This window comes from Hypanus sabinus, chromosome 12 (genome assembly GCF_030144855.1).
Source record: "Hypanus sabinus isolate sHypSab1 chromosome 12, sHypSab1.hap1, whole genome shotgun sequence".
Taxonomy (NCBI): domain Eukaryota; kingdom Metazoa; phylum Chordata; class Chondrichthyes; order Myliobatiformes; family Dasyatidae; genus Hypanus; species Hypanus sabinus.
The window spans coordinates 16,847,859-16,869,506 of NC_082717.1; the positions used below are offsets into that span (position 1 = coordinate 16,847,859).

The 21,648-nt window shown below is 41.4% G+C and overlaps 1 protein-coding gene across 1 annotated transcript in view; it reads left to right on the forward strand.

The window, feature by feature from the left end:
• The window catches only part of LOC132402451 (inactive phospholipase D5-like), a 172,018-nt gene that overhangs the window by 25,046 nt on the left and 125,324 nt on the right, over nt 1–21,648 (forward strand). Inside the window, exons 3-4 of the mRNA XM_059985301.1 lie at nt 11,196–11,379; nt 12,648–12,762. Of these exons, the coding sequence (XP_059841284.1) occupies nt 11,196–11,379; nt 12,648–12,762 (299 nt within the window). The remainder of the gene's footprint in view (nt 1–11,195; nt 11,380–12,647; nt 12,763–21,648) is intronic.

The window sequence follows — 21,648 nt, forward strand, 5'->3', positions numbered from 1 at the left end:
CAACATTCTGTGTGTGTTACTACAGACTAAAGAGCTGGATTCCGGAGGGGAGGTGGACATGACTGCCACATGAACCTTTGAGAGAGTGTAACAGCAAGAAGTTCTGAATTAAAAGTCAAGGTTGGAATAATACCTTGCACAAAGTTGTTCTAGTTGTTGGAGTTTTTAATCATTGCAGCTCCAGAACTTTGCTCCAAGAGTTCCTCAGGGCACTTGGCATGGCCACTTCTAGCTACTTTTTTAAAGACCTTATTGTCCATCGTGAGTGGTGATGTTCATGGGTGATTATACAACGTTAAATCCTATTTGCGACTCCTCACAAATGCATGCAGCATGACTTAAGCAAACTTCAGGGATGGTCTGATCAGTGTCAGGTGACATTCACCTCTCAGAAATGTCAAGCAATGTCGACCTGCATCACAAGAAATTAGCCACCTACCTTTGACACCCAATGGTGTTTAATTGCTGAGTCTTCCACCATGAAAGGTCTGTTCCACGCTGTATCTGTAAATAAATAAATAAATAATCACAATTGATTAGAAGCTCATTCGGACCAGTTGTATAAATATTGGGGCTGGAAGAGTGGCTATCCTGAGATAAGTGGCTGAACTCCTAACACTCCAAAGTCATCACATCTTCTACAAGTAAAAAATCAGGAGCACGATGGAATATTCTGTGCTGCTCTGAATCAATGGAGTATGAACAACTCTCAGGCAGCTCAGCACATTCCGGGAAAAAAACAGGTCGCTTTGATTCACACCCTGTTAATCAGTCTAATCATCTATTCCGCTGTGCAGTGATAACAGAATGTACTGTTTACAAAACACACTGCAGTTAATTGCCCGGGATATGGCAATTACACTTTTCAAAAGCCCATGAGCTTCAGCACCAAGGGACAAGGATTACAAGTACACTGCCCCTGTAGGCAGGATGGTAGCATAGCAATTAGACGTCGCTTTATAGCACCAGATATCACCAATGGGGTTCAATACACATCGCTGCATGTAAGATGTTTGTACGTTCTCCCCGTGACTGTGTACATTTCCTTCGGGTGCTCCAGTTTCCTCTCATATTCCAAAGACGTACGGTCAGGGTTAGTGTGCTATGTTGGTGCCAGCACAGTCCTCGCTGACTTGATTCAATACAACCGGTGTACTTCATGTTCGATTTGATGTACATGTTACAAATAAAGCTAATCTTATCTTTTAGGTTCCACCTCAGGCCGCACACCGCTGTGCCTGGGAAATTTGTTGATGTTTTCCTCATTGTCTTTGGGTGTAAATCCTTGAACTCTGTCCCGAACAACATTGTGGGAATACCTTCACCGGAAGGACAGCATGAGTCCCAAGTCCAAGCCCCCCTCTGCCTTGTCAAGGGCAGTTAGATTTCGGTATGATGAGGATGATCGTGGTCTTTCCATGACCATGATTGTTCTTGGCAAATTTTTCTACAGAAGTGGCTTGCCATTGCCGCCTTCTGGGCAGTGTCTTTACAAGATGGGTGACCCCAGCCATTATCAATACTTTTCAGAGATTGTCTGCCTAGTGTCAGTGGTCACTCAACCAGGACTCGTGATATGCACCTGCTGCTCATATGACCACCCACCGCTTGCTCCCGTGGCTTCACTTGACCCTGATCAGGGAGTAAAGTAGGTGCTACACCTTGCCCAAGGGTGACCTGCAGGCTAACAGAGGGAAGGAAGGCCTTGCACCTCTTTTGGTAGAGACGTATCTCCAATCTGCCACCAATTAGAGAAGAGGAATAAATGCTGGGGTTTGCCAGCAACATCTAGGTCCTTTTTAGAAATAAAATGAAGTCAGTGCATTTGAGAATAGGGTTGATAATGGTTTACATTGTACATGGTCCGAGGAAAGAAAATACTTGATAGATTCAGAAAGTTGGTAGTTCTTCATCCACTGTGACAAATTAACACCCCCATCAGTTCTCTCAAACCTCCTGTGATATTGTATCATCTTCATAAATTACCAGCAGTTTGATAGAATATTTTTCACCACCACCTTTTCAACAGCAATAAATCCTAACATTGCCAGCAATACTCAGATCATGAAAACTAATAATAAAATTCATTGCTGTATGGTGCCTGTGGACAGCCATTTGTTCTCTATAGACTTCATTCAGAAAATCATCCAGCGCTTACTGATGATGGATTGATGATAAGATAATTACATATAGGGATATCCAACCAGAGGTCAAATAGGAGGTTTCAAAGAAACTAAGAGAATTTATATCTCGTTAGAAGAGTGATAAAGATGGAAATAATCAGTTTCTGTGACATAGCTAAGAATTGGTTTGGTTACTTTGGCGACAGGTTATTGGGTAAAATGTGCAAAATCTGCTTGACACCTCACTAAATGTTATTTCCAATTATCAATTCCATTAAAAATCTGTTGAATTATGTCCATCCTTTAACTCATCTACTCAGTAAATTTCACACTAGGTAGATTGAAACATGTTACTGGTGTATCAGGCAGTAAATGATTTACTTTCATTGGAATTTACAAGAATAGGGGGGGAACTCTTTGAAACCTATTGTATATTGAAAGGTTTGGATAGAGTGGATTTGGGGAGGATGTTTCCTATAGTGTGAGAGACTGGGACCAGAGGGCACAGCCTCAAAAAACAAGCACATCTATTTAAAATAGAGATGACGAGGTATTTCTTTAGCCAGAGGGTGGTGAATCTGTGGAATTCATTGTCACAGACGGCTGTGGAGGCCAAGTCATTGGGTATACATATTTAAAGCTGAAGTTGTTAAGTTCTTAATTGGCAAGAGTGGCGAAGGCTTTGGGGAGAAAGCAGGAGAATGGGGTTGAGAGTGATAATGAATCAGCCATGATGGAACGGTGGAGCAGTTCTGCTCCTACATCTTATGGTTTATTCTAAGAGTTAAAGACTGGGTGTGCAACGTTGGCACAAAAGGTTCCATGCTAATGGAAAACTGCTTCTCGAACTTGCCGACTCTGTTCTGAGCTTATTGCGTGTCTCCAGAACATTCACTATTCCCCAAGAGCTATTGTAACCACTGTATGTGTTAATGCAATTTCTGGTAGCTTTCATGAAGCCAGAGAAACCCTTTTAATAATTGATGCCCATACTCACAGCCTAAACCTTAAAGGTGTATATGCCTCATCATAAACACAGGAGATTCTGCAGACGCTGATGTAGGGCTCTCAGTACCATTAACTGTGGTGTTAACTGTTCAGGCTAACAAAATGACTTCTGTGTATTGTTAATTATAACAATACAAAGAAGCCATTTTGTAAATTGGGGGCACAGATGCTACACTGGAATTTAGAGTAACACACACAAAATACTGGAGGAACTCAGCAGGTCAGGCAGCATCTTTGGAGAGGAATAGAGCCAACAATTTGAGCCAAAACCTTTCATCAGGACTCCTTACATTTCCATCCAAAACATTCACTCTTCATACCTCTCCATCGATGCTGCCTGACCTGCTGAGTCTGTGCCTCAGGTTCTGTTTGCTGATCCTTTCTTCGTCACCAAGACCTAGTCTTGAGTTATGTCCATGGATGAGGATAACTCAGCTGCCTGTGGGTTGCAGGGGGAAAAATTTCCCACTGGATAATTTTTCTCACCAGAGTAGTTCACTGGAACAGCCATAGCTTGGGCACATATTTGATCCCATTTCAGATACTACAAAGATTTCTGCATGTACGTTTCAAAGTGTATGCTGGAGTGTGAATATATGTGGTTTCCAGTGAAAGATATAACGTCGTGTTACCAAGCTGGGTTACCAAGAAGCAGAAGTTTGGTCAGCTACACATAGTCGCAGCTACACATAAAGTCGCAGAATTGTACAGCCCAGGGGCAGGCCCTTCAGCCCAGCTTATCCATGCCAACCAAGGTACCTCCTTGAGCTAGTCCTAGTTGCTAGTGTTTTGCTAATATCCCTCTCAATTTTTCCTATCATTTGTAATTTTAACAACCCCCTACCACTTCCCCTGGAGCTCATTCTATAAGCCTGTCACTCTATGTATGGAAAACTTGCCCTGAGATCCCCTTTAAAATTTTCCCCTCTCGTCTTAAACCTATGCCCTCCAGTTTAGACTCCTCTATCCAGAGAAAGAAACTATGCAATCCATTTTATCTAGGTCCTCATAATTTTTTTAACTGCTATCAGGTTACCTCTTAGTCTCCTTCGTTCCAGTGAAAACAGTTGTAGCCTATCCAAAGTCGTCTTATAACTCAAGCTGTCCGAGATAACTGGGTACTCATACCCCTATGTCTCTCTGCTCTACAACGCTCCTTCAGCCTCTGTCATTCATTATGTGTATTCTGCCCTGGTTTAATTTACTAAACTGCATCACTTCACACTAGGCTGTGTTAAATTCCATCTGCTATTTCTTAGCTCACTTTCTTGCTGCAATATAAGCTGTTGATCTAAATGCCACTGTAACCTGAGACAGCCGCCTTCGCAGTCTACCACACCACCAACTTTGGTGAATTCTGCAAATTTGCTAATCATGCCACAGACATTCTCATCCAAATTGTCAATGTGTATCACAGACAATGGTGGACCCAGCATGGATCCCTGCAGATCACCACTGGAACTAGTGTGGCAGATGAGAAAGTTCAGGCTGCCTCTGAGAGCTGAGTGCTTCAAGAATCAGAATTCCTCCCTCCTGCACCAGCTCCTCAGCCTTGCGGTCATCTACCACATCCTCTATTCCTACCCTCACTTATGCATGGCTGCAGGAGTAATCTCGAGATTACTGTACTTGAAGTCGAGTTTATTAACCTTCTGTCTAACTCTCTGTATTGACTCTGCTGGGTGTTATAACTTTTTTCTACCCACGTCAATGGTCCTGATATGTCCAACAGTCTCTGGGTGACCAGCTGTAATGTTCAATCAGGTTCATGGGTCTGGCAAGTGATACAGAAACCACTCTCTGTGAATAGGTATATTAATCATTTATTTACAAACAGTAAAAATCCGACCGACGAGTCACGTTCCCCAAGTTACAGACACGACAAAGCTGACTACTCACAAACAGTCATCCATTCAACAAACATACTTGGTTGAAAGTTCGCGAAGAGAATACCTTCTCAATCATCACATGCATTCTTGCCTTAAACAAAGGAAGAAGAGAGCAGGCCCCTTCCACGTGTTATTTTATATACCCAGGATGTTTGAAACAGAATACTAGGCATCTATCCAATGGGAAAACTTCTAAAGTAACTAATCACAATGGAAGTGCCCACTTTTGATGAACAGAATTAGGCACGCCCCCACAGGACGCCACACTCCCCTTGAGAATGTTCTGTCACTGCTTGGAGACATCCTTGACCCTAGCACCATTTGGTAACGTACTATCCTGGAGAGTGCCAGCACTTTGGAGCAGGTTTTCTTGTGCTTTGTACCTTATAAACGGTCTTACCAGCATCTTCCTTCTGATGCGACATGCACAAGATGCTGGAGGAACTCAGCAGGTTGGGCAGCATCCGTGGAAAGGAGTAAATAGTCAACATTTGGTCAAGACCGTTCAACAGGACTGGAAGGGAAGAGGAGATGATGGAGTAAGAAGATGGGGGGGGGGGGGAAGGGGAGGAAGAAGTGAAGAAGTAAAAGGTGATAGGTGAAACCGGGAGAGGGTGAGGGGTTGAAGAATCACTTTGGATCCATTGTGGTTACTGGTGTATGAGGGAGGACATTAACTTCTGGAATATATACTCCCTACTGTAGTGTTCCATTTGTTGAAATGCACGAATGCCGTAAAAGGCTGAAACAACCTCATGTTAATCATGAGATACAAAGGGTTCTAAATGGTCTTTTGCACAAATCACTAAAAAGTTAGCAAGTAGTTAAGAAGGCAGATAGCATATGAGTGTTTATTACAAATGGATTGGAATTCAGAAATAGGGAAATTTTATTACAATTCACAGGTTATTGATGAAACCACAAAAAAAGGATAGAGTAGCATTAGAGGCGGTCTAAAGATTCACCAAGCTAATTCTTGGGATGTCTTGTCAAGGAGGGGGGGTCTTGTCTTGTCAAACAGCTTTGGTCTGTATCCTTTGGAGTTTAGAAGAAAGATCCATAGGGGGCTTGACAGGGTAGACCTTGAGCTGTTTACTCTAGGGGAGAGTATTGCCCAAGGGGGTGGCTGTAGAAATCTCTTCTCACAGAGGATGGTGAATCTCTGGAGTTCTTTACCCCAGGGAGTTGAGGAAGTGAAATCATTAGTGGTATTTAAAGTAGATGTAGGTGCATTTTTGAAAGACGGTGGGATTGGGGACAAAGGAGATCTGACACGGATGAGGAGCAGAGAATTTGGGCAGATCTGAACTGGGTTTATAATAAACAATAAGTAAATAGTGCAAAGAAAACAAAATAGTAGGGTGGTGTTCATGAACTAATGGACCATTTTGAAGTCTGATAGCAGAGAGGAAGAAGCTGGTCATGAAATGCTGAGTGTGGGTCTTAAGGCTCCTCCCTGATGTCTGAAGTAATGATGATGGATGTCCTCTTCTTCAGGCATCGCCTTTTGAAGATGACCTCGATGGTGGGAGCTGCTAGCACCCATGATGGTGCTGGCTGAGTCTACAACCCTCTGGAGCTCTTTCTGATCCAGCGCATTGGCACCTTCACACCAGACAGTGATGCAGCCAGTCACAATTCTCCCCACAGTACATCTGTAGAAATCTGCTAGAGACTTTGATGACATACCAAATCTCTTCAAACTCCTAATGAAATATAGCCACTGGCTTATTTTCTTCATAATGACATCAATATTTAGGGTTCCTAGTAGATTTTCAGAGGTGTTGACACCCAGGAACTTGAATCTGATCACCTTTTCCACTGCCGACCCCCCGATGAGAACTAGTGTGTGTTCTCCTAATTACCCCTTCCTGAGGTTTCCAATCAATTCCTTGGTCTTACTGATCAGCTATGCTGATATTGACTGGCAGGGCAGGCTTGAAGGGGCCTGCTGACTTGCTCCTGATCCTGTGATTTGGGTTCCACCGAGAGCAGTAAGTTCAGGCTGGCACGAGTTTTAATTCCGATTCTGCTGGTAGCAGTAAACATGTGGCGAAATGCTTGCTTCCCTGCTGTCCTCTGCAGGCTTACACCCCTCTGCCACCGACTTGCTTCTAGACCCACTTAGTCCTTTAAGTGGCAAGCAGTTTGTCACCTCACGCCATCCCACCCTCACACTCCTGGGGCCCAGCTTCTCTTCTGCACAAGGACCAAAGTGCTCTCCCTCTTTCCACGCTCCCGCCAGGAATAATTTGTGTGGACTCGCAGTGCTCTCTGGCCCCTCCCATCCCACCACAGCATGGCCTTCATTTGGATTAGAGTGGAAAATTGAGGTTGTTTCCTCAGACTGATGGCTCCAGAGAATGACTTCACTTCGCAAAATGATTCCTTATTAAGTAAATCTCACTGCTGAGTGAGCAGCGCCAATGAATCTAACTGTAGAGCCTGTCAGATTATATTTACAGTGGCATTACATATAAATGAGACAAATTGGTTTTGGACTTCAGGACTGGGAAGTCGAGGGAACACACACCAGCCCTTAGTGAGGGGTCAGAAGCTGGAAAGAGTGAGCAATTTCAAGTTCCTAGGTGTCAACATCTCTGAGGATCTATGCTGGACCGAACATATTGATGCAATGACAAAGAAGGCACGACAGTGGCTGTATTTCATTAGGAGTTGGAGGAGAATTAGTATGTCACCAAAGACATTCGTGTATTTCTACAGACGTGCCGTGGAGAGTGTTCTAACTGGTTGCATCACACTTTGGTATAGAGACCACAGGACCAGAAAAAGCTGCAGAAAGTTGTAAACTCCGCCTGCTCCAAGGTTGGCACTAGACTCCCTATCAGCCAGGACATCTTCAAATACCAATGCCTCAAAAAGGTAGCATTCATCATTAAGCACTCCTATCACCCAGAACATGCCCTCTTCTCACTGCACCCATCAGGGTGGGGGTACAGGAGCCTGAAGACACTCACTCAATACTTCAGGAACAGCTTCTTCCCTTCTGCCATCAGATTTCTGAATGGATGCTGAACCCATGAACACTCTCTCACTATTTTTTCCTCTGTTTTTGCACTACTTAATTTAATTTTCTTTTTCATGTATCCTTATTGTAATTTATAGATTTTATTATTTATGTATTGTAGTGTACTGTTTCCACAGAACAACAAATTTCATGACGTATGCCGGTGCTATTAAACTTGATTCCAATTCTGTTTCTTCAAGCTGACATTAACAGCAGCGCACAAAATCATTTCCCGACCTTTAATTATTGGCCCAAGTCCCATCCTGTGATCCTTGGAGATCGTTAACAAATGGGAGGTGTGCTCCCATTATTTCCTTATCCGAGTCACACCCCACCCTGACTTGGGAATGTCCTTTGTCTTTGCCTGGTCTAATATCTGGATCTGCCTCTCCAATGGCAGTCTGGGACCATGTCCATCAGAAGGGCAGTAGCAGTTTATGTAGGTGACTCCACCAGTTTTAGTTTGGGACAGGCAATAAATGCTGGTCTTGTCAATGATCCCCACAGCCCACAGGTAAATAAAACAACCACTGGATTTCTAACCATCAGTCTTTTGATCATAAAGATTAGCTTTATTTGTCACACATACATCAAAATATATTGTGCAGTGAGCCTGCATCAACGACCAACAGAGTGTGTGGACGTGCTAGGGTTAGCTGTCAAGTATGGCCATTCTTCCTGTGCCAACACAGCATGCCCAAAAACTACCAACCCTAACACTAATGTCTTTGGAATGTGGGAGGAAGCCGGAGCAGCTGGGAAAGCCTTTGTGATCACGGGGAGGATGTACAAACTTCTTACAGACAGCAGCAGCAATTGAAACTGATTGTAAATCGATGGCACAGTAAAGCGTTACACTGACCACCATGTCACCGTGTCTCGGTGTGGTGATCAGCCCTACCCCTTCTGGGTGAGTGAGACAGGGGGCATATTTTAACATCCTGCTCTCATCTTATTCCTGATCTCTCCTGGATTGTTATCAATGAGTTCAGTTTGCATATCTACAAGCAAAAAACTGATTAGTGCCAAAGGAATCAAGGGATATGAAGAGAAATGGGGAACAGGGCACTCGTAGATGATTTGCCAAGGTCATGCCCAATGTTGAAGCAGGTTTCAATGGCACACTCCTGCTCTTTTCTATGTCTCTATGGCACGTTGTCCAATTGGAGCTATTGAAAGGACAATATAAGATTACAGTAAGTCAAGAAGGTCTGAGAACAGAAGAACTTCCATTTTAGTAGTATATTAGTTTCCAGTGGAATTCCCAAAGCACGTTATAGGCAAGGAATGATTTTTTGGAGCATAGTCACTCTTTACTGAAGGAAATGTGTAGCTAATTTATTGACTTATTTCTTCAGATATAGCACGAAGTAGGCCCATCTGGCCCTTCAGTCCACACCGCCCAGCAATGCCGGATTTAACCCTAGACTAATCATGGGATGATTTACATTAACCAATTAACCTACTAACCGGTATGTCCTTGGACTGTGGAAGTAAACCCACTTGGTCATGGGGAGAATGTAAAAACTCTTCACAGGCTGCGGTGGGAATGGAACTTGGGTCGCTGGTACTGTAAAGCATTGTGCTAACCACTACACTGACTTGCCGTCTGAATTTTGCACACAGCAGGATCCCAACAGCAGTGAGAGGATTAAATGGGGTGCTTCCAATGGAATGAAATGTTGACCTGTGGAGAGGGTTGAAAGAAATGAAATAGAGGAAGTCCTCATGCTCCTAATTCAACAAAAGTGTGTTTTAAATAAAACGTAAAACTGTGCTTGCCTCTGGAGCTAAACAAATGGGAGTGTATTTCAGCCTCAAGAATGGGGCATCATTAATGACCCTCACCATCCAGGACATGCCCTCTTCTTGTCACTACCTTCAGGGAGTAGGTACAGGAAACTGCAGACCCACACTCAACCATTCACGAACAGCTTCTTTTCCCCTGCCATCAGAGTCCATGAACGTGTAGACACTACATCATTATTCCTCTTTGTTCGTTCTATTATTTTGTAATTTCTAGTCATTTTATGTCTGCAGTGTATTGCTGCTGCAGAACATTAAATTTCACATCATGTGAGAGTAATAATAACAAATTTCATGTCAAATAAGCGGTGATAATAAACCTGATTCTACGCAGAACACAGAACATTACAGCACAGTACAGGCCCTTCAGCCCACAATGTTGTACCAAACGGCTGCAGATTGTACTCAGCTTTGTACATCTATTGGATGCCACAGAAATGAATAAGCAGGGGTGGTAAAACAGTGACCAGTGAGGAAGGACCTCCATTTTCTTTATTTCCCAATTCTCCTCTGGCTTCTGTGGACTTCTCACTGAGTTGTCCCCAGAGGGAAACTGACTGCTGTTTCCCTGCTCGTACCACCTCGTGAAGGGTGTAACTGGACCCTGAAGATGGTTATCTGCTGAGCAGGACCCTGGAGGCTTTTGCCTGCCACCCAAACCACTTTCTCAGGATAACAACGTAGCAGACGCCCCAGTGGTTTCAGTAGGGGTGAGTAACTGAGTCAACAGTTTGCTTCCCACATTCCAGTAATATTGTCACTCAGTATCTACAACACAATACTTAAGTGCTACTTTTGAAGCTCTAGACATCTTCCTTCAGTTCTTTTTTTTTAATGTTTAATATTTGTAAGGGCCTGTTTTTATGTTTCAAGGGCCTATTTACAAGGGGACAGTTCTGCGCCATGAACGATCACTGCATTTGATGTTCGATGTTTTTTGAGTGTGCATCCAGCGTGGAATAGGCATTTCCAGCCCTTCGAGCTGTACTGCTCAGCAATCCTCCAATTTAACCCTGCCCTAATCACTGACCAATTAACCTCCCAACCGGCACGTCTGTGGACTGTGGGAGGAAACATGCCTGTAGAAGCTCCCTTACAGGCAGTGGCAGGAATTGAACCCTGGTTGCTGGTACCGTAAAGCATTGTGCTAACCACTACGCTACCGTGCCGCTCTGTTTTCATTTGTATGTCGGTCAAGCATGCTGGTTGAAATTTGGTGCATACTGTGTTGGAACATCTTTATGGAAATGCTTTTTCATTTTTTGAGTGAGAGAAAAGAAAGCAGTTTTGTTTAGTCCCGCATCTGCAGAAGTCCTGAAGCAGTTTGTCGTTTTCCTTCAGGGTCCACCTTGTGGAGAACATTCCGGATGGCCTGGATGGCATCGACAACTCTAGCAGGCATACCTCCCTGTTCCAGGGATGGATGGACTTGCTGGATACTGCACTGCACAGTGTTGACATTGTCTCTTCTAATTGGGCTCTGAGGAAAGGGAAACTGGACCACAACCATTCATTTGCCCACAGGGTAAGTGACACAACAGATCCCACTATCAGACGTCGTCCTCTGCAAGTATTATGACCATTGGCACATTGTTATCCACAAATATTGCCAGATGTCAAAACATGACCCTTTTTTTTAAGAAAGGTGGTGTCGTATAAGCTCATTAAGCTCTGACAAATGAATCCTAGCAGTGAAACTGGCAGGCTCTGACCTCTGCAGAAACCTACCTGGTTAATATTGGCCGATCTTCTGGGATCTAATTTTCTCTCCTAAACAGGAATGTTTTTAAAAACTGCAGGCTGGAAATTAAAGGCAGCAGCAGGCAAGACTCAGGTGGGTCTTAGTTCACTTTCTATAGGGCCGCACCAGCAAAAAGATGAACGGTGTCGTGCGAGGGAGGGTAGAAATGAGACAAGACTGGAAACAGATTTGTATTCCCCATTCTGACTCCCTTTCTTACCCCTTCTCATCTCCTCCCTCTGGGGCTTCCCCTCCTCCACTTTCCCTCATGTTCCACTCTCCTGTCCTATCAGATTCCTCCTCCTTCAGCCCCATACCTTTTTGACCAACTCACTTCATCCTACCTCCCCACTCACCAGGCTTCAGCTGTCACCTGCCAGCTTATGCTTCATCTTGTCCCCTCACCCTTTTGGTTTCCTCACCCTTCCTTTCCAGTATTAATGAAGGGCCTTGAAATGTCGATTGTTTATTCTTTTCCAAAGATTCTGTCTGAGCTGCTGAGTTCCTCCAGCATTTTGTGTGTGTTACAATGGAAACAGTGTTGGGTCTCGAGGAGGTATAAATGTGAAAGGCCAAGCCATTACAAGCAGCCACTGCTAATAATTATTTCTCAGAACTGTTGCACTCTTTTCAATGCAGGCAATATAGAAAGTAGTAGGTCGAGGAAATGGATGGACCAAAAATATCAAATTGGTAAAATAATAGAGTTTAACACACTGTTGCTTTGGATGCATCATGGTGACATAGCAGTTAGCGTAAAGCTATAACCACAGTAGAGTCCTGGGTTCGATTCCTGCCGCTGTCTATAAGGAATTTGTACATTCTCCCTGAGACTGCGTTCATTTTCCTTTGTGAACAATGTGACTTGCCTGGTCTGCTCCAGGTGGATCAACCTCAGGTGGTTCATAACAATGAAATACATATAAACATAACAAAAATGGGATAAATACAGGAAAAATTGCACATGGGCAAAGGAGGTGTGCCGGATTGAGACTGACGTGTTTTGTAAGATTTGGAAAGCCATTCCTCTGACTTTACCTGCTCTTTATCAGGGTGAAAAGATATTTGAGAAGCTGCTGCAGCTGAAATCTCGCAACGTTGGCCTGCGAATCCCAGTCAATAAATTTCAGTCTGAGTCCCAGGATATAAAAGATCTGAAAGCCAATGGTAAGTGGAGAATTATCTTCAGTCTCGTAGCTCAATCTTTATTGATCGAGGCTTCTCTAGTGGCGCATCGGTTAGCAATGGTTGTTGATCTTCATTCTTTGAACAACAGAAACTCCCCAAGTACTGAATGTGACCAAATTGGCTCGGGGTGGTATGGTAGCGTAGCATTGCACTGTTACGGCACCAGTGACCTGGGTTCAGTTCTGCTGCTGTCTGTGAGGAGTTTGTAACATATCAGATCAGTTGAGAGAATGTGGCAAGTGCACAAAGCTAATTAATTGCACTGTTAAGCGATTGGGCCTTCTCCATGCACGAGGCACTCTCATTTTGGCATGGGCATTTGAGGATACATGATTTAGTCTTGGCAGGCCTGGTTCATAGCTCCCACACTGTAAGTTACCCTGTACATACCGTCAGTAATATGACTCAGTAAAACTGTTGTTTTTCCTCCACACATACGCAGCAGAGTTTGTACGTTCTCCCTCATGGAATTCCTCTGGGTGCTCCAGTTTCCTCCCACATCCTAAAAGTATATGGATAAGTAGGTTAATTGGTCACATCAGCGTTATGGGCAGCAACGTTTTTTCCAGAATCTCCATCAACACTCCAGAGATGTGTACTTAGCTCCCTGCTCTACTCGCTTTACACCCGTGACTGTGTGGTTAAGTTCAGCTCCAACACCATATACAAGTTTGCTGATGACACCACTGTTGTGGGCTGTATCAAAGGAGGTGATGAATCAGCATATAGAAGGGACATTGAAAACTTGGCTGAGTGGTGTCATAACAACAACCTGTCACTCATTGTCAGTAAGACCAAGGAAATGATTGTAGACTTCAGGAGTGGGAAACCAGAGGTTCATGAGCCAGTAATCATTGGAGTAACCATCACCAATGCCTTTGAGCGGAAAATCCTACAAAAGTTACATCACGGGTAAATCCCTCCCAAACATTGAGCACATCTACGTGAAATGTTGCCATAGAAACGCAGCCTCCATCATCAAAGGCCCTCACCACCCAGGCAATGCTTGTTTTTCGCTGCTAGCATCAGGTAGAAGGTACAGGTGCCCCAGGGCTCACACCACCAGGTTCACGAAGAGTTACTAACCGTCAACCATCAGGCTCTTGAACAAAAGGGGTAACTACACTCATTTAACGACTCTGTTATATTGTTATTTCATGCTCATTATTTATTGCTATTTATTATATCTGCATTTGCATAGTTACTTTACAGTTAACAGTTTCTGATGTTTAGTTTATAGCTACTGTTCTACAGATTTGCTAAGTATGCCTGCAGAAAAAATCTCAGGGTTGTATATGGTGAAAAATATGCACTCTGATAATAAATGTTACTTCGAGCTTTGAACTTTAAAGTGTGTTGGGCTGGAAGGGCCTGCTAACTCAAAATGTATCTCTAAATAATAAAAAAATTAGAAAGCTACCCATCTCCTCAGTTACAAACATCTTTATACACTTGCCTTCAAAATTGTGCCAAGGGACACCTGATAAACATCATAGACATTATTTTATCAATGTCACATGTGCCAAGTTACAGTGAAAAGTTTGTCTTGCATGCTGCTCATACAGATCAAATCATTACACAGTGTATAAAGTGAGAAGAAGGTAAAACAATAACAATGCAGAATAAAGTGCAAAAACTGTAGAGAAAATGCAGAGCAGGTAAACAATCAAATATAAGATTCTGTAGATTGCGATGTCAAGAGCCCATCTCTTCATACAAGAAATCCGTAGAATCAGAGTCAGGTTTATTACCGCTGGCATGTGTCATGCAGCAGCAGCTCAATGCAATACAAAAAAAAAGTAAAAATAAATAAGTAAATCAGTTACAGTATATATATATTGAATAGATTAAAAATCATGCAAAACAGAAATAACATACATTAAAAAAGTGAGGTGCTTTCCAAGGGTTCAATGTCCATTTAGGACTTGGATGGCAGAGGGGAAGAAGCTGTTCCTGAATTGCTGAGTGTGTGCCTTCAGGCTTCTGTATCTCCTTCCTGATGGTAACAGTGAGAAAAAGGCATGCCCTGGGTGCTGGGGATCCTTAATAATGGGCGCTGCCTTTTTGAGACAACACTCCTTGAAGATGTCCTGGATACTTTGTAGGCTAGTACCCAAGATGGAGCCTTCTAAATTTACAACCCTCTACAGCTTCTTTCGGCCCTGTGCAGTAGCCCCCCCCCCCCCATACCAAATGGTGATGCAGCCTGTCAGAATGCTCTCCACAGAACATCTATAGAAGTTTTTTTTAATTAGTTTTTTTATACATTTTCTACATCGCTACAGATAAAAAAAACCAGATCAAAATGAAGAACATTAATACAGTGCAAAAATAAACATACAATAATAATATAATACAAAAAAAGATAATTGAGAAAGCACCCAAGTTGAAGACATGTAAAATTAGTATCCTCCCCAAGCCCCGCAACAAAAAAAGAACTCCAGACCAACCATAACACTACATAGAGAATATAAATCAGGACCATCAAACCCCCAAAACTGTAAATACGCTTAGCACCAGAAGATATTAATGCCTACTACTAAAAAAAAGGAGCTGAAAGCAAGGGACCGAAAAAAAACCTTAGTTAAGAGGAAGGTTATGAAAGTACTCAATAAAAGGTCCCCAGACCTTATGGAACTTTATATCCAAATTAAGAACTGAGTAATGAATTTTTTCAAGGTCTAAGCAGGACATAATATCATTAAGCCATTGAGCATGCGTGAGCGGGCAACATCTCTCCATCTAAGGAAGATTAAACGCCAAGCCAGGAGAGAAGCAAAAGATAATATTCGACACTTAGTCGAACTCAGACGTAAATCTGTCTCACCCAAAAAACCGAACAAAGCAATTAAAGGGTTAGGTTCTAGGTGGTGATACAGAATATACGATAACGTTATGAAGACATCTTTCCAAAATTTCTCCAAGCTAGGACAAAACCAGTACATATGAATGAGAGAGGCCTCGCCCCTTTTGCATTTATCACAAAAAGGACTAATATTAGGGTAAAAACGAGATAGTTTAGATTTAGACATATGGGCTCAATGAACAATCTTAAACTGTAAAAGGCAATGGCGAGCACAAAGAGAGGTTGAATTAACCAATTTGAGAATCGAGTCCCAAGTCTCATCAGATAGGGAGATATTTAAATCATGCTCCCAAGCCATTCTAATTTTATCCACAGGGGCACTTTGTAAGGATGCTAATTTATCACGAATAAATGATATTAAACCTTTACCTAGTGGATTAATAGAAAGAAAGAAATCCATAACATTTTTCTCAGGCATTTCAGGGAAGTTAGGGATTAAAGGATTGATAAAGTGTCTAAGTTGGAGATATCTAAAAAAATGAGCATTGGGCAGATTGAACTTAGCAGAGAGCTGTTGAAAAGATGTGAAGCGATTATCAATAAAAAGATCTTCAAAATGTCTAATGCCCTTCCTATACCAATCATGGAATGCTGAATCATACGTAGTAGGTAAAAAAAAAAGGTGATTATGTAAGATAGGGCTAGAAAAGGAAAAACCATGGAAACCATAAAATTTCCTAAACTGAGCCCATATACGCAAAGTGTGTCTAACAAGAGGATTAACAATTAATCTGGACAAACTACTAGGGAGTACAGAGCCAAGAAGTGCAGAAGTAGATAAATCTTTAGTGGAGCTCAACTCCATTGCCACCCAATTAGGGCACTCGGGTTGGCTATGGAAAAAAGACCAAAAGGTAGCACAACGTATATTGGCTGCCCAATAATATAAACGAAAGTTAGGTAAAGCCATGCCACCCTCTTTTTTAGATTTTTGGAGATAAACTTTATTAATTCTAGAGCGCTTATTCTTCCACAGATATGACAAAATAATAGAGTCTAAGGAATCAAAAAAAGATTTAGGAATAAAAATTGGGATTGATTGAAATAAATATAAAAGTTTAGGGAGAACATACATTTTAACAACATTAATACGACCTACCAAAGACATAGATAGAGGTGACCATTGTAACAGACTCTGTTACATTGTATATGAAAGATTGGCAAAATCTTCACGAAAAAGATCTTTAAACTTCCTTGTGACTGTAATTCCAAGATAAGTAAATTGATTATGAACTACTTTAAAAGGGAGATCACGGAATGTTAATTCTTGTGCTTCTTTATTAATTGGGAAAAGTTCACTCTTATGTAAATTAAGTTTATAGCCAGAGAACTGGCTAAACTGATCAAGAAGTGAAAACATTGGAGGTAAGGATGTAGACGGATTTGAAAGAAAAAGTTATAAATCATCAGCATAAAGAGAAACTTTATGCTCAACACCCCTTCTCCAAATCCTGGTCAATTCAGGACAGTTTCGAAATGCTATTGCCAAAGGTTCTATAGCCAAATCAAAGAGAAAGGGACTTAAAGGGCATCCCTGACGGGTGCCACGTTTGAGGTTAAATAACTGGGATTTCTGAAAATTAGTCAAAACAGAGGCAGTAGGACACAAATATAGCAATTCCAAGAGATAAAACTTTGACCGAAGTCAAATTTTTCTAAAACTGCAAAAAGGTAGTTTCACTCTATATGATCAAATGCTTTCTCCACATCGAGGGAAATAACACATTCAGGAATCCCAGTTGGAGGTGAATATAAAATGTTAAATAAATGCTGAATGTTTAAAAAAAGGAAGACGGTTTTTAATAAAACCAGTTTGATCATCAGAAATAATAGAAGGAATAACAGTTTCTAATCTGTAAGCCAAAACTTTGGCCAGGATTTTAATGTCAACATTAAGCAAAGAAATCGGCCTATATGAGGAACACTCTGTTGGGTCTTTACCCTTTTTTAATAAAAGAATAATAGATGCCTCATTAAAAGAGGGTGGCAATTTATCATAATTAAACGAGTCAGATAATACTGAGAATAACTGAGGAGAAAGAAGTGAAGAGAATGATTTATAAAATTCTACGGGGAACCCATCAGGTCCGGGAGATTTCCCTGAAGACAATGCAGAAATTGCAAAAGATATTTCTTCTGATGATATAGGCACATTAAGTTTAGCTTTAAAATCAGATGAAAGCGAAGGAATATTCAGATTATTTAAAAATGATCAACAGAGATATTCTTATTCAGAGATTCAGAGGAATAAAGTCGAGAATAAAAATTTTTAAATGCGTCATTGATTTCTAAGTGATCCGATGTAAAGTCTTCATTCTCCTTCCGGATCTTTGTAATATGTTGTTTAGCTTTGGAACGCCTCAGCTGATTGGCTAGAAATTTACCAGATTTGTCACCATGAATATAAAAGCGACTCTTACTTTCAAGAAGTTGACGTTCGACAGGTTGAGTAGACAGAAGATTAAATTTAGTTTGAAGTTCTACACGCTTCTTGTATCATTCAGGATTCTTAGTTTGAGCATACAGTTGATCCAATTCTTTAATCTGATTAATGAGGTCTAATCGATCTACACAGGACTTTCTATTAAGATTTGCTGTATAGGAGATTATTTGACCCCTCAGATATGCTTTCATGGCATCCCAGACAATCTGGGATGACATTTCAGATGATGTATTGGTGTTAAAATAAAGGCTATCTGATCCTTAATAAATTTTAGAAAATCATCATCCGATAATAAAGTCGTGTCAAAATGCCAGTGTTTATTCCTCTGAGGGAGACCAGGAAAACTTAAAGACAAAGTAATTGGGGCATGGTCAGAAATCAGTATACTCTGATAATCACAAGAATAGACAAATGGAATAAGTTGATTATCGAGTAAAAAGTAGTCAATTCTAGTAAAGGTATGGTGAACATGTGAAAAAAAAGAATAATCTCTCTCAGTAGGATGAAGGAAACGCCATATATCAGAGATACCATAATTAGAGAGAAAAGAGTGAATAGCTAAGGCAGATTTAGTAGGTAGTCTAGTAACAGAGGACGATTGATCCAAATTAGGATCTAACCAACAATTGAAGTCGCCACCCAGTATGAGAGAGTATGAGTTTAAATCTGGTAGTGAGGAGAAAAAATGTTCAAAAAAATTAACATCATCAAAATTGGGAGCATACAGGTTTGGTAGTACAACTTTAATATTATATAATTTACCAGAAACAATAATAAAACAGCTATTTGTATCAGCTATCTTATTATGGAGTTCAAAAGGAATATTTGAGTTAATAAGGATGGAGACCCCCCCCTAGCTTTGGCGGCAAAGGATGAATGAAAATGCTGACCGCCCACTTTGACAAAAGCCGGGAGTTATCAAAACTATGAATATGAGTTTCTTTGAAGGAAAGCAACGTCAGCTTTGAGTTGTTTAATATTTGAGAATACCTTCCTTCTTTTAACAGGGTGATTCAATCCCTTTACATTCCAGCTCACAAGTTTAAGTGTATTAACCATTATCAATTGTTAGTGCATAGAAGGTAGCAGGCGTATAAAAAATCAAGCAGTACAATAACAGTCTGGGAGCAAAAATGTAAACATAGTTCCGTAGAATCAAAACAGAGACATGTCCTGAGTAACAGAGGAAAACAAAAGAAACAGTGAGTAGTGTTGGAACTGGAGAATCCACCCCATCCTCGCAACCCAAAACTAGATGGCTACCTAAAAAAGCAGCTAGCTTTACCAAAAAAATTAACCCAAATTTGACTTCCAGTTCTGTGTCGTTAACAAAAGTTCTGTATAAATAATATAGCAAATAATAACCAATTTATGCACTAGAAAACAGAATTACAAATAGGAACAACTTCAACAGAAGTATAAAACTTAATACAAAGAAAATCAGAAGAGAACTAAAACTAACCTACCCACGAAAAGTTATAAAAGATTGAAAGAAAAAAAAGGGAGGGAGAAAAGGGGGAAATTATAAATTCAAAGAGAGTACTTATCAACCATTTACAGAAAAAAAAGTGAAACTGAAACTATGAATCAACCAACAGGGAGGCCTTCAATAAAAACTCCAAACCTCCAAAACAAGTTAAAGTCAATTGTAGATCCCTATAGATAAAGTTATACAAAATAAAATAGATTACACAAGTAACATCTAAACGTCCGCAGGGAAACATTAAACTCAGATTATCTATTTAGAAAAAATGCACCCAGTCCAGGGAGAGATTGACTACAGCCCTTAGAGTTTCAATAGATAATCTCTGAATTATTCAAGTAAAGTCTGAGTCTGGAAAAAGTATTTTTACTTCGAGAGGTACTTATCAACCATTTTAGAAGGTCAGGCCGGTTCTGAAGAAGACGGGGTGGCCGGAAGACTTCCAACAAATGCCTCAGCCTCCTTCACTGACTTAAACCACTTATAATCTCCAGTAGTAAGCGTAATTCGAAGATCGGCTGGATTTCGGAGAGAGAGTCTGAATCCGCGATCAAAAAGCACTTTCATTACACCTTTAAACTCAGCACGCATCTTCAGAACCTGGGGGGCAAAATCCTCCACAAAACGAATGACCGTGTTTTGAAAAGCAAAAGTACCTCTGCGGCGTGCCTCCATAATCAAACGGTTTTTCACCTGGTATTGATGAAAGCATAAAAGGACCGGCCGTGGACGGGAACCCAGAGTTGCACGGGGAACATACATCCTGTGAGCCCTTTCAAGCTCAGGTGGAGTCAAAAGAAATTCTTTCCCGAAAATCTCACAGAGAAAATCAGAAAAAAATTCAACCGGAGAGCCCTTTTCGGTGGCCTCTGGCAAACCAAGAATTCATAGATTGCAACGTCTGCTCCGATTTTCAAGATCCACCATTTTGGAAAAAAGTTTACTATTCTTCTCCTCTAGGCTGGAGCAGAGAGTTTCAAGATATTGAACACGGCGTTGTAAATCTTCAGAAGTTAAGGCAATGCGAGATAAATGTTCAGCATGTTCATCCACACTAGCATTAATCTGATCCAATTTTAAATCCAGCTGGTTGAAAGAAGTTCTAAATTCAGTTCTAAAATCCATTAAAGTATCTTGTCGTTGTTCCAAAACAGCGAGAATGTCAGCCGACAAAGCCGTAGAAGTTTCCTTTTTCCTGGTTTTAGTACTTTTGGTAGTCATTATAAGTTAGATGTGTTCGCAGGCAGATAAAAGAGAACTAATAAAATACCTAACTAAGGTTTAAGAAGGGAGACATATAGTGCAAAGATAGGAAGAATGACGGAGCAAAAGTTCGGAGCGACTAAACAATCGCCATCTTACCGGAAGTCCTCTATAGAAGTTTTTGAGTGTTTTTGTTGATATACCAAATGTCTTTAAACTCCCAATGAAATATAGCTGGTGTCTTGCCTTCTTTATAGCTTTATCGATATGTTGGGAGCAGGTTAGGTCCTCAGAGATCTTGACACCCAGGAATTTGAAACTGCTCACTCTCTCCACTTCTGATCCCTCTATGAGGATTAATATCTGTTCCTTTGCCTTACACTTCCTGAAGTCCATAATCAGCTCTTTCGTCTTATTGTCATTGAGTGCCAGGTTGTTGCTGTGACACCACTCCATTAGTTGGCATATCTCGCTCCTGTACGCCCCCTCATCTCTGTCTGAGATTCCACCAACAATGGTTGTATCATCAGCAAATTTATAGATGGTATTTGAGCTATGCCTAGCCAATTAGTCATGGGTATGACTATGACTTAGCCCACAGAGAGTGGGCTAAGCACACCCCCCTGAGGTACACCAGTATTGATCGTCAGTGAGGAGGAAATATTATCACCATTCCGCACAGATTGTGGTCTTCTGGTTAGGAAGTCGAGGATCCAATTGTAGGGGGAAGTACAGAGGCCTAATTTCTGCAACTTCTCAGTCAGGATTGTGGGAATGATGGTATTAAATGCTGAGCTATAGTCGATGATCAGCATCCTGACGTAGGTCTTTGTGTTGTCCAGGTGGTCTAAAGCCATTGAGATTGCATCT